General features: G+C 42.9%; 1 protein-coding gene across 1 annotated transcript in view; it reads left to right on the top strand.

Annotated features, from left to right (window-relative positions):
* Positions 1–4,876: 4,876 nt before the first annotated feature.
* Positions 4,877–15,973, top strand: part of CAVIN4 (caveolae associated protein 4) — a 31,623-nt gene continuing 20,526 nt past the window's right edge. Inside the window, exon 1 of the mRNA XM_040353508.1 lies at positions 4,877–5,413. Within this exon, the coding sequence (XP_040209442.1) occupies positions 5,009–5,413 (405 nt within the window). The 5' untranslated portion in view covers positions 4,877–5,008. The remainder of the gene's footprint in view (positions 5,414–15,973) is intronic.

Genomic DNA, 15,973 nt, shown 5'->3' with positions numbered 1-15,973 from the left:
TAGAGCATTTTGAGAAAACAATGGTGTGTGGGCAACGTCGTTTTTTATGATGAAGTTAGAAAAACGTTGTTTTTTTTCATGATGAAAAACTTTGTTTTGCTTCATCACAAAAAACGACGTGTGTACGTGGCATTAGAAATAACTCACTTAAATCTGTCCAAACAAGAGTCTAGTAGACATCCCGGGTATGATAAAGTTTGAAACACAAAATCATTAATTATAATATAATAAATAACTATTAATTATAACAAATAATAATAAAAATGATTCAATATTGTAATCAAATCAAAAAACACTGAAATTGCTCAGTTGCAGAATTGTCGCTGTTATTACTTTCAGTTTGTGAAAACTAATTTCCCCACAAATCGATATCGCTCAATTCTGCAAGTGATTCTAATTTATTATCGCTGTTTTCTAGCTGGTCTAAAACCACTTTTGACATAAAGGGACACTTTTTGGTTGCTATGGATAATCTACAGTTTCCAGGCAGAAAGAACAGTATTTATAATGTAAAAGCTCATGCAGGGCACTGGACAGACCACTAGGGACAAAGGGGGTGAGTAATTATTTTATACAGTACTGTAATCTGTAAGATTACATTATACTGTATGTGTACTGTGTTTTTATTTTTTTGAATTTGGCACCGATCTCCGCCCCGTGCGTCGTAAAGTCGTAGGGAACGGAGCTCAGCGGCGCTCGGGCACTGTGTGAATCGAGCGAGGAGACAGCTTGCTCACACAGCAGGGAGACATCGCAGGGTCCAGGGGACAAGGTAAGTAACTCCCTGCCTGGATACCGAGTCGGGGTTACCGCTATTAGTACTGCAATTTCACCTCGAGCCAGACTCAGGAATACCACCAGGGAGGTTAAGATATAAAGACTAAATGCCTCAGATATGCAGACTAGAGATGGGGTGCCATGTGCACCACAGTAAATTATTGGTGTGGCTAAATTGCTGTAACAGTGAGAAGGGCTTAAAAGGATATGGTTAAATAAAACCTAAGACTACTCGTTCGTGGATCAAGAGTGTATAAAACACAAAGTGGCAGATCCACAGAGATCTGCACCCGCGCAGCTTATCAGAGATACGCTACGCCGCCATACCTTACCTGGCGTTATTTCGAAGCCTTAAAGATTTTGCGCCATAAGTTACGGCGACGTAGTGTATCTCTGGCGGCGGAATTCAAATTGGCGATTAGGGGGCGTGTTTCATTTAAATGAAGTGCGTCCCCGCGCCGAATGAACTGCGCATGCTCCGTTTCTAAATTTCCCGCCGTGCATTGCGCTAAATGACGTCGCAACGACTAGAAGCCGACTAGAGACGACGTAAGAGAATGTGACGGCCGCGCGTACGTTTGTGGATTGTCGGAAATAGCTAATTTGCATACCCGACGCGGAAAACGACGAGAACTCCACCCAGTGGACGCCGAAGTATTGCATCCAAGATCCGAAGGCGTACGAAGCCGTACGCCTGTCGGATCTAACCCAGATGTCGTTGTATCTTGGTTCGAGGATTCAAACTAAAGATATACGACGCGGGTAATTTGAAAGTACGCCGGCGTATCAGTAGATACGCCGGCGTACTCGCTCTGAGGATCTGGCCCAAAGTGCTGAGATCAAGATAAGTAATGAACAGTATGCATAGTTCAGAATTGCGCAATGCAAAAGTGCAAGGGCCAGGTGTGTATAACACACAGAGTGCAGGTGTAAAGAGTGTATAATGCACAGAGTATCTGGGACAGAGATACATATTGCATAGAGTGCAGGAGCAAGAATTACATAGAAAATGGGGTCAAGAGTAAGCAGCACATAGGGATAGAGATGTGCATGGTAGCCAATTAGCGTCTAACTTCCCCTTGTTCAATAAAGCTTTGACAATGGAAGCTGATTGGTTTCTATGCAGAACTGCACCAGACTTTTCACTCTCCAGTTCTAGTAAATCCTCTTCATAGAGTGCAGGGTTCTGGAATAAGTAACACATAGACCGCAGGGTACAGGAATTAGTAACGCACAAAGTGTAGGGGTCAGGAATAAAAAGTATTGCAGGTTGGGCACCAGAGTATTAAACATTTATCGATGTCTCTACTTTTTTTTAGCACCGGAGGTCCAGAAGCAGTATGTGTTGGGATACCAGAACCTGTACACAGGGATGATGAGTAGCCAAGTCCAGCTCTAACCACTTCAGTTCACTGTACATACATAAACAGTGCCAAGAATCTGGAACTCAAAGCAGAACTCCAGGAAAAACATATTTTTCACCCATGCAGTGGGGCTGTGCCCACACTGCATGGGTTAAAGTGATTGTAAAGTCTTCTTTTTTCAATTAAAATAACAAACATTTTATAATTACCTCCTCTGTGCACTGGATTTGCACAGAGCAGCTCTGATCCACCTCTTCTCGGGTCCCACTTCTGTGCTCCTGACCCCTCCCTCCTGTCGAGTGCCCCCACAGCAAGCAGCTTGTTATGGGGTACCAAAACCAAATAACAGCTCCCTTTGTCCATTAAGACACAGAGCTGTGGCCCAGCCCCACCCCCTCTCTCTCCTGATTGGCTGACTGACTTTGATTGACAGCCACAGGAGTCAATGGTGCCGCTGCTGTTTCTCAGCCAATCAGGAGGAAGAGTCTCAGATGGCTGAGACACTCATGAACATCGCTGGACAGAGATGGGGCTCAAGTAAGTATTGGGGGGGGGGGCTGGGGCGGCTGCTGCACACAGAAGGCTTTTTATCTTAATGCATAGACTGCATTCAGACAAAAAAACTTCTGACTTTACTCCTTTAACTACTCTTTTTTGTCTATGGGATTGCAAACGGCGATATACTCACCTAAGCCGCCAATCCTCCTAGAGCAAGACCGGCTGCCCCTCGCAGTCTAATGGTCTTGGGCGATGGACTGTTCCTGACGTCATCACACCCATAGACTGACTCTGAATGTGAGGATGACAGGAACAGCCCACCACTGGACGTGGGAGAGAAGGGTTTTCCAGAGGATTGGCAGATCAGGTGGGTATAAACTTTCTGCTCATCCTTAGACAAAACGATCAGTTAACCCATGTGATGCGGGCACAGCCCCACTGCTTTTGGAAATGTTTTTATTTCCTGAAGTTCTTTTTATAGCAGAGCCCAAACAGCATTAGTCAGGAACCTTGAAAAATACACTTACTTTTGAGCAGGCAGCAGGGAGTCACAGTGAGATGTGTGTGCAGAAACTTCTCCATTCCCAGAGATGTGATCCTGTGTCCTCTGTCATGTCATGCCAGTCCAGGGTCACTGCAAAGTGGGGCACTGTCAGTGCTTAGCCGCCTCAAGGAATTTTGTAATGTGCTTTAAAAATTCCTCCGGCTCTGTGTTACTACAGATCAAGCTGGTGGTGGTGGGCAGACCAGGAGAGAAACAAAAAGCTCTGCTGATAACAAAGTGAAAAAAAAAAACAGGGCATTCAGATTCAGATGTTGGCTGCTTCATTGATAGCATAGTGAATAAAAAAAATACTGGATTGGCCAGCAGGTGAGGACAGAAGTTAGCATAGCAGAGTGTATAAAAAGCTGGGGAACTACAATGCCCAGGGACACACCCCTTAAAACAGGAACTGTCCCCAGCATACAGGGAAAAATTGTACCTTTATACTCTTGAGTACCCTTACCCTTGAGTATCACAAGTAATCACAAAGTTAGTAGCAAATGAAAAGGCTCAAGGCTAAAAAATTAAAGATACTATAAGGGATTTAAAAAAAAATCATACTCCCTGCCGCCTCCAAGACCGAATCATGACCATTTAAAAACTGCTGATCTCTCTGTTTTTGGTCTTCAGTCACCCACTCTCTGTACTACCCCTCCAGCTCTGACTGGAGCACTGGATTGTGGAAGAGGCCGGAGCTGCAGGCTCTCAGCAGCACACTGAGAGTCTGAGCTATCTGCTGGTCAGGCAGACATCAGCCCCCAGCAGACTTTAGCCCATTGTTAGCTGAATAAGGGTTACAGGAGTGCAGAACTAAATGCACTACTGTGATCCACAGGACAAGTAGGGCCAAAAGAGCTTTGGCCCTACTTCTCCTTTAAAGCCTCGAACACACGATCAGTCTATCCAATGAGAACGGTCTGATGGACCGTTGTCATTGGTTAACCGATGAAGCTGACTGATGGTCCGTCGCGCCTACACACCATCAGTTAAAAAACGATCGTGTCAGAACGCGGTGACGTAAAACACAACGACGTGCTGAAAAAAACAAAGTTCAATGCTTCCAAGCATGCCTCGACTTAATTCTGAGCATGCATGGATTTTTAACCGATGGTTGTGCCTACTAACGATCGTTTTTTTCCCATCGGTTAGGAATCCATCGGTTAAATTTAAAGCAAGTTGGCTTTTTTTTAACCGATGGTTAAATAACCTATGGGGCCCACACACGATCGGTTTTGACCGATGTAAACGGTCCATCAGGCCGTTGTCTTCTGGTTAACCTATCGTGTGTATGAGGCCTCAGGTGGCTAGGGTGGTATGCAAAAGAAATAAACTCTTGTTTCATTCAGTTTCTTTTTTTATTCACATAAATATATGTGCAGAATCACAAATGTTTGAATGGGACTATGTTTGATGGTGCATTTCACTCAGTAAGCTAATATGCAGTGTACATTTAGTAATCATGTAATGTTTTTGTATACTACACAACCTAATGCTAGTAACCTGTTCATTCACTCTGATTCAACAGATGGCCTGCAACTGGATATCTGAGTTGACTATCCCACAGTATTTTCTTTCATGGATTTATTACTCAGAGCATGTTTCCTAATTTTAGTGGCTTGGTATTTCATAAGGCATGTTGACCACAGTTCTCAGTGCTTGAATGATGAGTAGATATAAATGTCCTCCCAACCCCTCAGGGCGGAGCCTTCCATTTTATGTTGAAGGTCTTCTGAGGCAGCTGTCTGTTTGCTCCGATGCCAGAATTGTTCCTACAGTCCTAAACACTAACCAGGGGACTCAAGCTCCTGCAGAGTTGGCATAAAAAATGGATCACAATGAAAGAACCTCAGACAAAGTCGATTTTAACCGTTTGTCCATTGTGTCAGAAGATGACGAAGATCATGAATCTGCCTTGACTATCGTTTCAGTTCTTGACAAAGTAGCCACAATTGTGGATACTGTGCAAGCCAGCCAGAAGAGAATTGAAGAACGTCACAGAGAAATGGAGAATAGCATCAAGACCATTCAAATTGACCTTCTGAAACTAGCCCAGGCTCATAGCAATACCAGCTACACAGTAAACAAACTACTGGAGAAGACTCGCAAAGTTAGCACTAATGTAAAAGATGTAAGATCTCGAGTAGAAAGACAGAGCGATCAAGTGCTAAAGGTAGAATCCAAGCAAGAAGAGATGCTGCGAAAGAACAAATTCAGAGTTGTAATATTCCAGGTAAGTAACATTATATCACTTGCAGAAATGTTGTTGAGTGCTATCTATTCAGTTATATCAGGGCCAGATTATAAAAGTATTATAGCAACTATTATGTTACCAGTAGGACCCATCCATATTTTACCAATAATGCCGCGTACACACGATCGGTCAAACCGATGAGAACGGTCTGATGGACCATTTTCATCGGACCAAACCGATCGTGTGTGGGCCCCATCGGTTATTTATCCATAGGTTAAAAAAAATCAATCTTGTTTTAAATTTAACCGATGGATACCTAACCGATAGAACAAAACCGATCGTTTGTAGGCATGTCCATCGGTTAAAAATCCAGGCATGCTCAGAATCAAGTCGACGCATGCTTTTTACGTCTGTTTTACGTCACCGCGTTCTGACACGATCGTTGTTTTAACCAATGGTGTGTAGCCACGACTGACCATCAGTCAGCTTCATCGGTTAACGGATGAAAACGGTCCATCAGACCGTTCTCATCGGTTTGACCGATTGTGTGTACGAGGCATTAGAGTTGATTTACTAAAGACAGATAGACTGCACTTTGCAAGGGAGTTTTTTTCTAGCGATTAGTGGATGTGGTGAAATTTCACTTTGCAAAATAAACAAAAAAATAATGCGCAAGTATAAAATAAAAACTAAATTTTTGCTTGCACATGACTGAATGAAAGATGTCATCAGGGCTTTACCTCATTCGCTAAGCACTGGGAAAATTCCCTTTCAAAGTAAAACTTCCCCTGCAAAGTGAACACTCTATTTGCCTTTAGTAAATCAACCCTCTTGTGTTTTTTTTACTGCAGGCTAAAAAAAAAAACTTGATTTATTGTTTTAATCATACCCCCTATGTGCTGTTTATTTTTAGTTTTGCAGACAAAACTTTACTCTTTCTAATTTGCTATTAACTATATTTCTATTTTACTATTACTTCTTGTCTTTATTTTCTTATACAATTTATGAAATCTACAGACCATTCTTTGAGGTTTAATGTATTCTATAACTCAAAAAAGTGCCTCCATTGTGACAGATGTTAATTTTTCATCCATAAGTTCTCAAAATGTGAAAACATAATTAACTTGTCATTGCTTGTATAGTAATGACATCAGTTATTGCTTTGTTATTAGCATATCAATAGTTCTTACAGCAGAAAGGTAATTATGGGTGTAATCTGTAATCACAGTAGTTTATTACATGTTAGTAGCATTTTATTAATGCCCTGCACAACTGGTTGTTTTTTTTTTTGCCATGGCCACTCCACATTTCACTTACTTTACAATGACTCAAGCATAGTTGCATGTGACAGTGCTGGCTCCGATTACATGGGCCAATGCTTCAGATCATGGAGTCTATATTTAGATGTGGTAGTTTTCGTCGCCAGGCAAAGTAGCTGAAAATGCTGACCAGCTTGTCCTATTTGTTGCCACTGTGAATGGTAACATGAGGATTTAGAGACTGTAACTATGTCAGGTGCTGAAAATATGTTCAGATTACAAGCATTCTATGTGATTATATTTATTATTTGAATAGGATATGTTGCCACAGCAGTGCCCATTTCCCTTCCCGTATGACACAGTTGGAGATCTAAAAATAGAGAAAAGTGATGGCAGAAAAAGACAGTGTAGTCCAAAGAGTCTGCCCATTTTTTTATTTATTTTTTTGAGTATAGATCTATCTTTGTCCCAAACATATTTGAAGCCATTTACTGTTGACTGTGTCACTACCTCTGCTGGATGTTTTTTCCAACCATCAACTACCCTTTCAGTAAAATATTAATATTCAATAAAAAAATTTCCTCAGTTTAGGCCGATATGTATTCTTCTACATATTTTTGTAAAAAAAAAAACGCATTAAGCGTATATTAATTGGTTTGCGCAAAAGTTATAGCGCCTACAAAATAGGGGATAAATGTATGGCATGTATGGCATTTTTATTGTTTTTTGCTTTTTTTTACTAGTAATGGCAGCGATCTTTGATTTTTATGGTGACTGTGACATTGCGGCGGACATATCGGACACTTTTGACACTATTTTGGGACCATTCACATTTCTACAGAGATCAATGCTATAAAAATGCACTGAAATGTGACTGGCAGGGAAGGGGTTAACACTAGGGGGCGATCAAGGGGTTAAATGTGTATCCTATGGAGTGATTCTAACTGTGGGGGGAGGGGACTCACAAGGGGAGTCCCCTCCAGTCCTCCAGACTGTACATATTAAGTTCCGGAAGTCGCTCTCGATATGTTTTCTCCCCCAGATCTTTTTACCATTTGTGTTACCTGTCTCTGGACTCGTTTTATTTTATTAATATCTTGTAATACCTGTAAGTGAGGTCCCCTAGAACTGGAAACAGTATTCTAAATTAGGTATCACTAAAGATCATAATAAGGGAATTAGGACCTCCTTCCTCCTGCTGGTGATCCCTCTAGTAATGCATCCTAATATTCTATTCTCTTTTCCCACTGCCTGGTCACACTGTTTTCTCATTTGCTTCATCTAAACGTCTGAAATAAGTACGCTCAAATCTTTGTCTTCTGTAGTGCTGACCAACACTGTACCCCCAATGTTGTACTCTATCAAGGGATTATTTTTCCCTAGGTGCATTATTTTACATTTAGAAACATTGAACTGCAGTTTAAACTGCTTTGACTAATCGTCCAGCAATACCAAACCATGTTCTATATTACAGATATCTCCAGGAATATCAACCCTATTAGGCCTTGTACACACGGCCAGACATATCCGATGAAAACGATCCGCGGACCGTTTTCATCAGACATGTCTGCTGGCAGAATTTGGTCTGATGTGTGTACACACCATCAGACCAAATTCCCCGTGGACAGAAAACGCGGTGACGTAGCGGCGACGTGCGCGAACCCGGAAGTTCCATTCTTCCACGCATGAGTCAAATCACTTCGACGCATGCACGGGATTTCGGGCCAGCGGACATGTCCGATGAGTCGTACTGACCATCGGACATGTCCGACGGACAGCTTTCAAGCGGACATGTTTCTTAGCATGTTAAGAAACTTTTGTCCGCTGGAAACCTGTCCGCTCGGCCAGGAATCCGGTCCGCTAGGCCCTACACAGGGTCGGACATGTCCGCGGAAACTGGTCCGCGGACCAGTTTCAGCAGACGACATGTTCGGTCGTGTGTACGAGGCCTTACACACCTTTGTGTCATCAGCAAGAAGGCTTATCTTGTCCAACAAACCTTTAGTTATATCACTTACATATAGATTAAAAAGAACAGGGCCTAGCACAGAGCCTTGTGGTACACCACTAGTGACTGGTCTCTGTTCTGAGTGATCCCCATTTACAACAAGACTCTGGTATCTATCCTTTAGACAACTGCATATCCACTGAAACAGCCAAAGGTTAAAGGTGTTGTAAAGGTTTGTTTTTTATTTTCTAAATAGGTTCCTTTAAGCTAGTGCATTGTTGGTTCACTTACCTTTTCCTTCGATTTCCCTTCGAAATGTTTTTTTGTCTTTGTTTTCTTTGTCTGAATTTCTCACTTCCTGTTCCTCCTCAGTAAGCTGTTCTGGCTGACTAACCCCCAGCCAGAACGGCTCGGATGATAATGGAAAGCTTACTGAGGAGAAGCAGGAATTAAGAAATTCAGACAAAGAATAAAAACATTTAGAAGGGAAATCGAAGGAAAAGCTTATTCAAAAGCAATTCAATAAAACACTAGCTTAAAGGAACCAATTAAGAAAATAAAAAAACAAACCATTACAACCACTTTAGGTCCTAGCTTTTGTATTAGATCATTATGTGGAACTGTATGAAATGCCTTGCTGAAATCACTGATGTCCACAGCACCAACCTGGCCCCAAACACTGGTAATATAGTCAAAACATTTAATCAGATTAGTCTGACATGATCTGCTCTCAGTAAGGCCTTGCTGCTTTGGGTCCAGCAAGTTGTGTATTTTTAAGTAATCAATGATCCTTATTTTCAGGAGTAATTCCATTAACTTGACTATATGCATAATGGACATTGGGCCAGATTCACAAAAGAGATACGACGGCGTATCTCCTGATACGCCATCGTATCTCTGTGATCCGCCAGTCCAAACTATGCGGCTGATTCATAGAATTAGTTACGCATAGCTAGCCCTAAGATCCGACAGGTGTAATTGACTTACACTGTCGGATCTTAAGGATGCAATTCTATGCCGGCCGCTAGGTGGCGAGGCCATTGCGGTCGGCGTATAATATGCAAATTACTAGTTACGGCGATCCACGAACGTCCGCGTTACCCATCGCTCTAACTTTACGTTGTTTCCGTCGAGATACGCATCATAAATAGAGGAGGAAGGGGTCCTGATAATTTGCATTCAACTAAATTGTCCCAGGAGAATGTGGTAGAAAGGCATATTCCGCTTTCTGGCTGATGAGCTGTTGAAACCTAAGTTCTAAAGGATAGGAGTGTCCCTAATTTGGTTATTCCTATCTTACTCAGAGCAAGGAAATCCAACTCAAGCTTTACCATCACTCATTTTCTGGCCTTTCTTTAGCCTGGCCTTGACCAGCATCTGGCCCTCAGTACTTTCAAGTGACAGGTTCCCTTCTGCCTTATTCTTCCTCTTCCAGAAACTATTTGCCTCACAGTCCCTTATCAGGACTTTCTACAGGAAGTTGCTGATATCATTCCCCCATTTTGGCCCCCTGTGTCACCTTGGGATCCCAATCTGGTCCAATTTGATTTTCATGGATCCCCTTTGACCAATTAAAGACATTCCTTTGGAAGACCTAACCTTTAATGTTGCCTTCTTGGTTTCCATCACATTTGTATGTTCTTGAGTTAGCAGCTCTCTCTTGTAAAGAGTCTTTTCTTGGTTTGCACAAGGACATGGTGGTTTTAAAGAGCACATAAATGTGGATATTATGCTTGTTTTCCCTATGTCCTGCCCCAAAACATAAAAGAGAAGAAAAAGAGCGGAGGGCGCACCGACCTCGTGTGATACTGATAAAATGTATTTATTCCAATATTAAAATCAATGGTTATACTCACAAAATTGGAGTTAAAATCAGGCTTTAAAAATGAGTACAGCAGATGTCCAGCATCGTCAGTGGAACACGAATAATCGTTTGAACCAATCAGTCGATGTAATAGCTGATGCGTTTCAGGGGCGTACCCCTTTCCTCAGAGCTAGCGTGGTCTGCAGTGCTCCCTCGCCGTGGTGATTGTGGGAATATATATACACACCCAGTGACAGGTGGATCAGACAACTTAATTTTTGGGGCCTTGTGTGCCTGTTGCCAGATCTAAGTTGCCATGTTGTTGCACACCCTTGTGTCCTATACTGTATGATTAATATAATAGGAATTTGGACTTAACCACCAATATATCAGCGCTAGCTTATGAAATCAATCATACATTAAAGCAGGGTTTGACAAATTTGCTTGGAATCTAGGAGCCAGCTAAAAAAGTTAGGAGCCAGAAAATGCGCCCGTCCCGCCAAGCTTGCGCACAGAAGTGAACGCGTATGTGAGTAGCACCTGCATATGTAAACGATATTCAAACCACACATGTAAGGTATCCGGATTGGTAGAGTGAGTGCAATAATTCTAGCCCTAGACCTCCTCTAACTTAAGTTTGTCGCCATTCCACGAGTGGACGCAATTTTGAAGCGTGACATGTTGGGTATCAATTTACTCGGTGTAACATTATCTTTCATAATATAAAAAAAAATTGGGCTAACTTTTCTGTTGTCTTATTTTTTAATTTAAAAAAGCAAATAAAAAAAAAAAAAAGTGCGCTTGTAAGACCGCTGCGCAAATACGGTGTGACAGAAAGTATTGCAACGACCGCCATTTTATTCTTTATTTTTGGCACCCAATTTGCTGCTCGTCACAAGTTTTCTTTAACAAAAGACACCTTAATATAGCTGCTACTTGAGAAACAACTGAGCCGTTTTCCTCTTATACCATGTTCTCTGACAGACTAATAAGTACTTATAAGGCAAATTAAATAATCCATTTTTCTCTAAAGCAGCTGACATTCTATTTTTATCAATCCTGCCCTTCTGTGGCCAAGAACAAGGTTTTGAGATCTTTTGAGACCCAGAAAATCAGTGATTTAAAAAAAAAAACTTGATCCACGATTCTAATCAAGTTTTTTTTTTTCCTGATGGACACCGCGCCGGTTCCATAGGACCGGCGCCCTGCGGACTAGGCCGAAGCCGCCTAAAACATCCTGCCCGCAGCTCGCGGCCAGATGCCGCTCGCGGCCTTTTCCCAGGATCGCGGCGAGCTGCGGGCAGGATGTTTTAGGTGAGGCTGCGGCTTCGGCCTAGTCCGCCGCAAAACTGGGAAAAGGCCGCAGACTAAGCCGAAGCCGCGGCTTCGCCTAAAAACTTAGGACCGGCACTCCGCGGACTAGGCCAAAGCCGTGGCGTCACCTAAAACATCCTGCCCACAGCTCGCCGTGATCCAGGGAAAAGGCCGTGAGTGGCATCCGGCCAGATGCCGCTCGCGGCCTTTTCCCATGATCGCGGCGAGCTGTGGGTAGGATGTTTTTAGCTGAGGCCGCGGCTTTGGCCTAGTCCACAGAGCGCCAGTCCTATGGAACAAAAACAATAAAAAAAACTTCAGTGGCTGCTCTCTTACTGCTCCATCCCCGCTGACACTGCTAATCGCATTCCAAAATGACAGTGCCAGGCAGTACTGTGTCTGGAAGGCCTACGAGACCCGGGCCATGACCACCTTCCTAGCCAAGACCCCACTCGCCAGGACGCTATTTTTAGTCGCCATGGCGACCTGGCGACCGGGATTTGTCGAGCCCTGCATTAAAGTAACTATGTCATCCACCCATCAAATACAAGAGAAACATCTCTGATATAAAAAAAAAATGTTCAAATCAATATAATGTATATAACTCAAAATTCACAATAGTGAGTTCCATGATAAATACATTGTCCATAATAACCACTTATTATTTGAATCCCAAAATAATACATCACAGTGTTGTGCGTGCTCTTGGAGGAAAATAAAGGTTCACCAGAATGTAATGACCCCCTTATAATTAAAGCGGAGGTCCACCCACCGCTGCAAAAATTAAAAGCCAGCAGCTGCACATACTGCAGCTGCTGACTTTTAATATTCGGACACTTACCTGTCCTGGAGTCCAGCGATGTCGGCACCACAGCTAATGTTTCCGCTCCTCTTTCCTACTGGCCCGGTGGCCGGGGAAGGAGGAGGGAGCCTGTCTATACCTGCGGCTGGGGCTCCCGGAAGTGAGAACAGGATACCTGTGAAAGACAGGTATCCTGTCCCCCCTCCCCCCGAAAGGTGCCAAATGTGGCACTGGAGGGGGGAGGAGTGCAATGAGCAGAAGTTCCACTTTTAGGTGGAACTCTGCTTTAAGTAAGTCAAATAACAATTTCTCCATAGGGTTTGATCAAACAGGTTCTCAGGTACACCTTTTCCCCCAGGTTTATTTGAATAGACTTTTGGTAGGATCCACCACACCACTCCACTACTTCTCAGTTCTACTAATCTATTCTCTTTAGTCCTTGACTCAGAACTAACATTTAAAAGAAAAACATCTACATAGTGCAGTATATTTCAGAAGAATGAAACATAGCCTTACAGGATCATACTCATGTATTAATGCTAAAAACAGCTCCCCATAAAGTGTAAGGTCCTAACATTTTGTTTCTTCTGTTGCCCACACATCAGTTGGCCTGATTTTGAAGATCCCATTGGTTCTTCATCTCCTGTCCTGTAATGTACATATAAGGAAATAGGATTTTTTATCTTACCTGTAAAATCCTTGTCTTGAAAGACATTACAGGACACTATTCTTTCCCCTCTGTTTTTTTATTCACTACTACCATTACTTGCTAACAAAACTGAAGCATGCTGGGAATGGGAAGAGTTATACAGGGTCATCCTTACAGCTTTATTTGCCAGTGTCTCTTAAGGCAGTGGTCCCCAACCTTTTTGGCACTGAGGACCGGTGTTGTGGCATAGAATCGAGCCAAGGCCCAGGGGGGTTGGGTTATTATGTAGCCAGGTGCGGATTGCTACTTGCAATGTCACCTGCCACCAGGTGTGGATTGCCACATTACCTGATGTGGTTTGCCACCTGCCATTAGATATTTTTCTTGTCACCTGCCATGGTATCAGCACTAATGCGGGGCGGGCAGCGAGAGATGATCTCTCTGCTCCCGCGCCTCGCCGCAGTATAGCAGCCCCGCTGCATGGGCGGAAGTGCCCTGTTCTGGGCAGGTGGCGGGAGATGATCTCATCTCTCTGCTCCTGTGCCTCGCAGCAGTGTAACAGCCCCGCTGTTTGGGCGGAAGTGCCGTGATCATCTCTCTGCTTGCCCGCTGCTGCACCTCACACACTGCAGCCTTCGCGGCCCGGCTGCAAAGAGGCCACGGCCCGGCAGTGAGCTGCGGACCGGGGGTTGGGGAACACTGTCTTAAGGTATATCCCAATGGTTCCAGAATCCTGTGTCCTGTAATGTATTCCAAGAAAGGGATTTTAGGGGTAAGACAAAAATTCTATTTTCTTTCTCGTTCATTTAGGAACACCGGAATTCTTAGACTGTCAAGGAGTCCAAAAGCAGTTCAACAGAGGGGTGGGCTAGCACACCCAAGAAAAACAATAGAAAACTGGTGACTACCTGCAGCCAAAAGAGTGGTGTGGCTTAATGCTGCTATCAGATAATGCCATAATATCTGCCTGGTGGAACTTGCTTGATGCTGAGAATACCAAGAAGCACACACAGATATAGCAGTGTGCACCTTGACAGGAAAAGGTGCAACCTGATCCTCAAGACCATAAATTCAGATGGTGGTTTGCCTGGAACGAGAAGACATTGTCCCCTGACGGGATCCATCTTAAGTTACAGAAGTGAATCATTTTTCTGAAAGAGGCCGTGGCTGACAGAGTCTCTAACAGAGAGGTTTCCTTTTGGTGACCTGGAGCTAGAGGAACCGGAGAACAATGTCCCGGTTGAGGTGGAAGGTAGAACTACCTTAAGTAAGAAGAAGTCCTGGGCTTTAACACCACTTTGTCCCTATGTAAAACCAAAAAGAGTTCTTGCAGGATAAGACTGCCAGTTCAGACACTTGCCTCACAGAGGTTATGGCTACAAGAAATGCCACCATAACCACAAAAATACACAATTAAAAGTGCTGAGGGATTATATAAATCTGTGCAGCCACAAACCAGTGTTGTGAAAGCTGGTGGCTGGTAGTTGTAGTTCCACATAGATTAAAGACCAAAACCATAGTCAAAACAAACATATAAGATGTTTATTGGTCCAACAACAAACCTAAAAAATATAGAAAAGGCTCCTGTTTAAACAGACTGGACTGTATAAGTATTAATCACATGTTGCTATAATCCCACATAGATTGTGACTTGAAGTTCTGGAAACACATACTATTAATTAAGCAGGCGCTGGAGGGAAGAGAGGAAATTGTCTTCCCAGGTAAAACCACTCGTTCTCCCAGATTGAAAAAAGTGCATGTTATACGCCGATAAATACGGTAAATAGTAACATTTCTTTTGTGCGACCCATAGCAGATGAATAAAGATGAAGGCTCCCCTATATGGCCAACCTGCGAAGTACCTAAAGCAAGCCTAGTATGCAGGAGGGATTAACTCCCTACACATATTGGACAATTAACTACAGTTGCTACCAGTGTTGGGACAATGTCATCCATTGCATCTACCCCACCCCTGCCTAGGTGGAGTGGGTTTAATAGTTAACCGTGCTGCACAAAACATTTGTAACATATGATTTTTTTTGTGTTACACATTCTGCCGCGTACACACGATCATTTTTCGACATGTAAAAAACTACGTTTTAAAAAAATATAATTTAAAATGATTGTGTGTGGGCTTCACATCATATTTCGGGTTCTGAAAAACAACAATTTTTTTTTCTTCGAACATGCTGCATTTTTAAACAACGTTTTAAACTATGTCGTTTTTCAGGTTGTAAAAAATGATCGTGTGTGGGCTAAAACGATGTTAAAAACCGGTGCATGCTCAGAAGCAAGTTATGAGACAGGAGCGCTCGTTCTGGTTAAACTACCGTTTGTAATGGAGTAAGCACATACATCACGCTGTAACAGACAGAAAAGCGCGAATCGTCTTTTACTAACACGAAATCAGCTAAAGGGTGACGTCATCCGAATGGAACTTCCCCTTTATAGTGCCGTCGTACGTGTTGTACGTCACCGCGCTTTGCTAGAGCATTTTTTTTAAACGACCGTGTGTGGGCAACGTTGTTTTAATGATGAAGTTGGAAAAAAAAACGTTTTTTCTACATGCTGAAAAATGTTGTTTTTTACATAACGAAAAATGATCGTGTGTACACGGCATAAGACTTTTCTGATTAGGCCTCATCTTATTAAAATGACTAACTTGGTTCATTCCATAACTGCATATATTATTCTTTAGCTTACCCTCCTTGTGCAAATAGTCAACATATTCTGCTTCTCCTAATCCCACTGCCATCATCCAGGATCAGTACAGTAATAAAGTATCTGCTCGTGCACTTATCTCCAGTTAGCAGACATTCCTTA

This window comes from Rana temporaria, chromosome 5 (assembly GCF_905171775.1).
Source record: "Rana temporaria chromosome 5, aRanTem1.1, whole genome shotgun sequence".
NCBI classification, from domain to species: Eukaryota; Metazoa; Chordata; class Amphibia; order Anura; family Ranidae; genus Rana; species Rana temporaria.
This window is presented reverse-complemented; position numbering and strand designations above follow the sequence as displayed.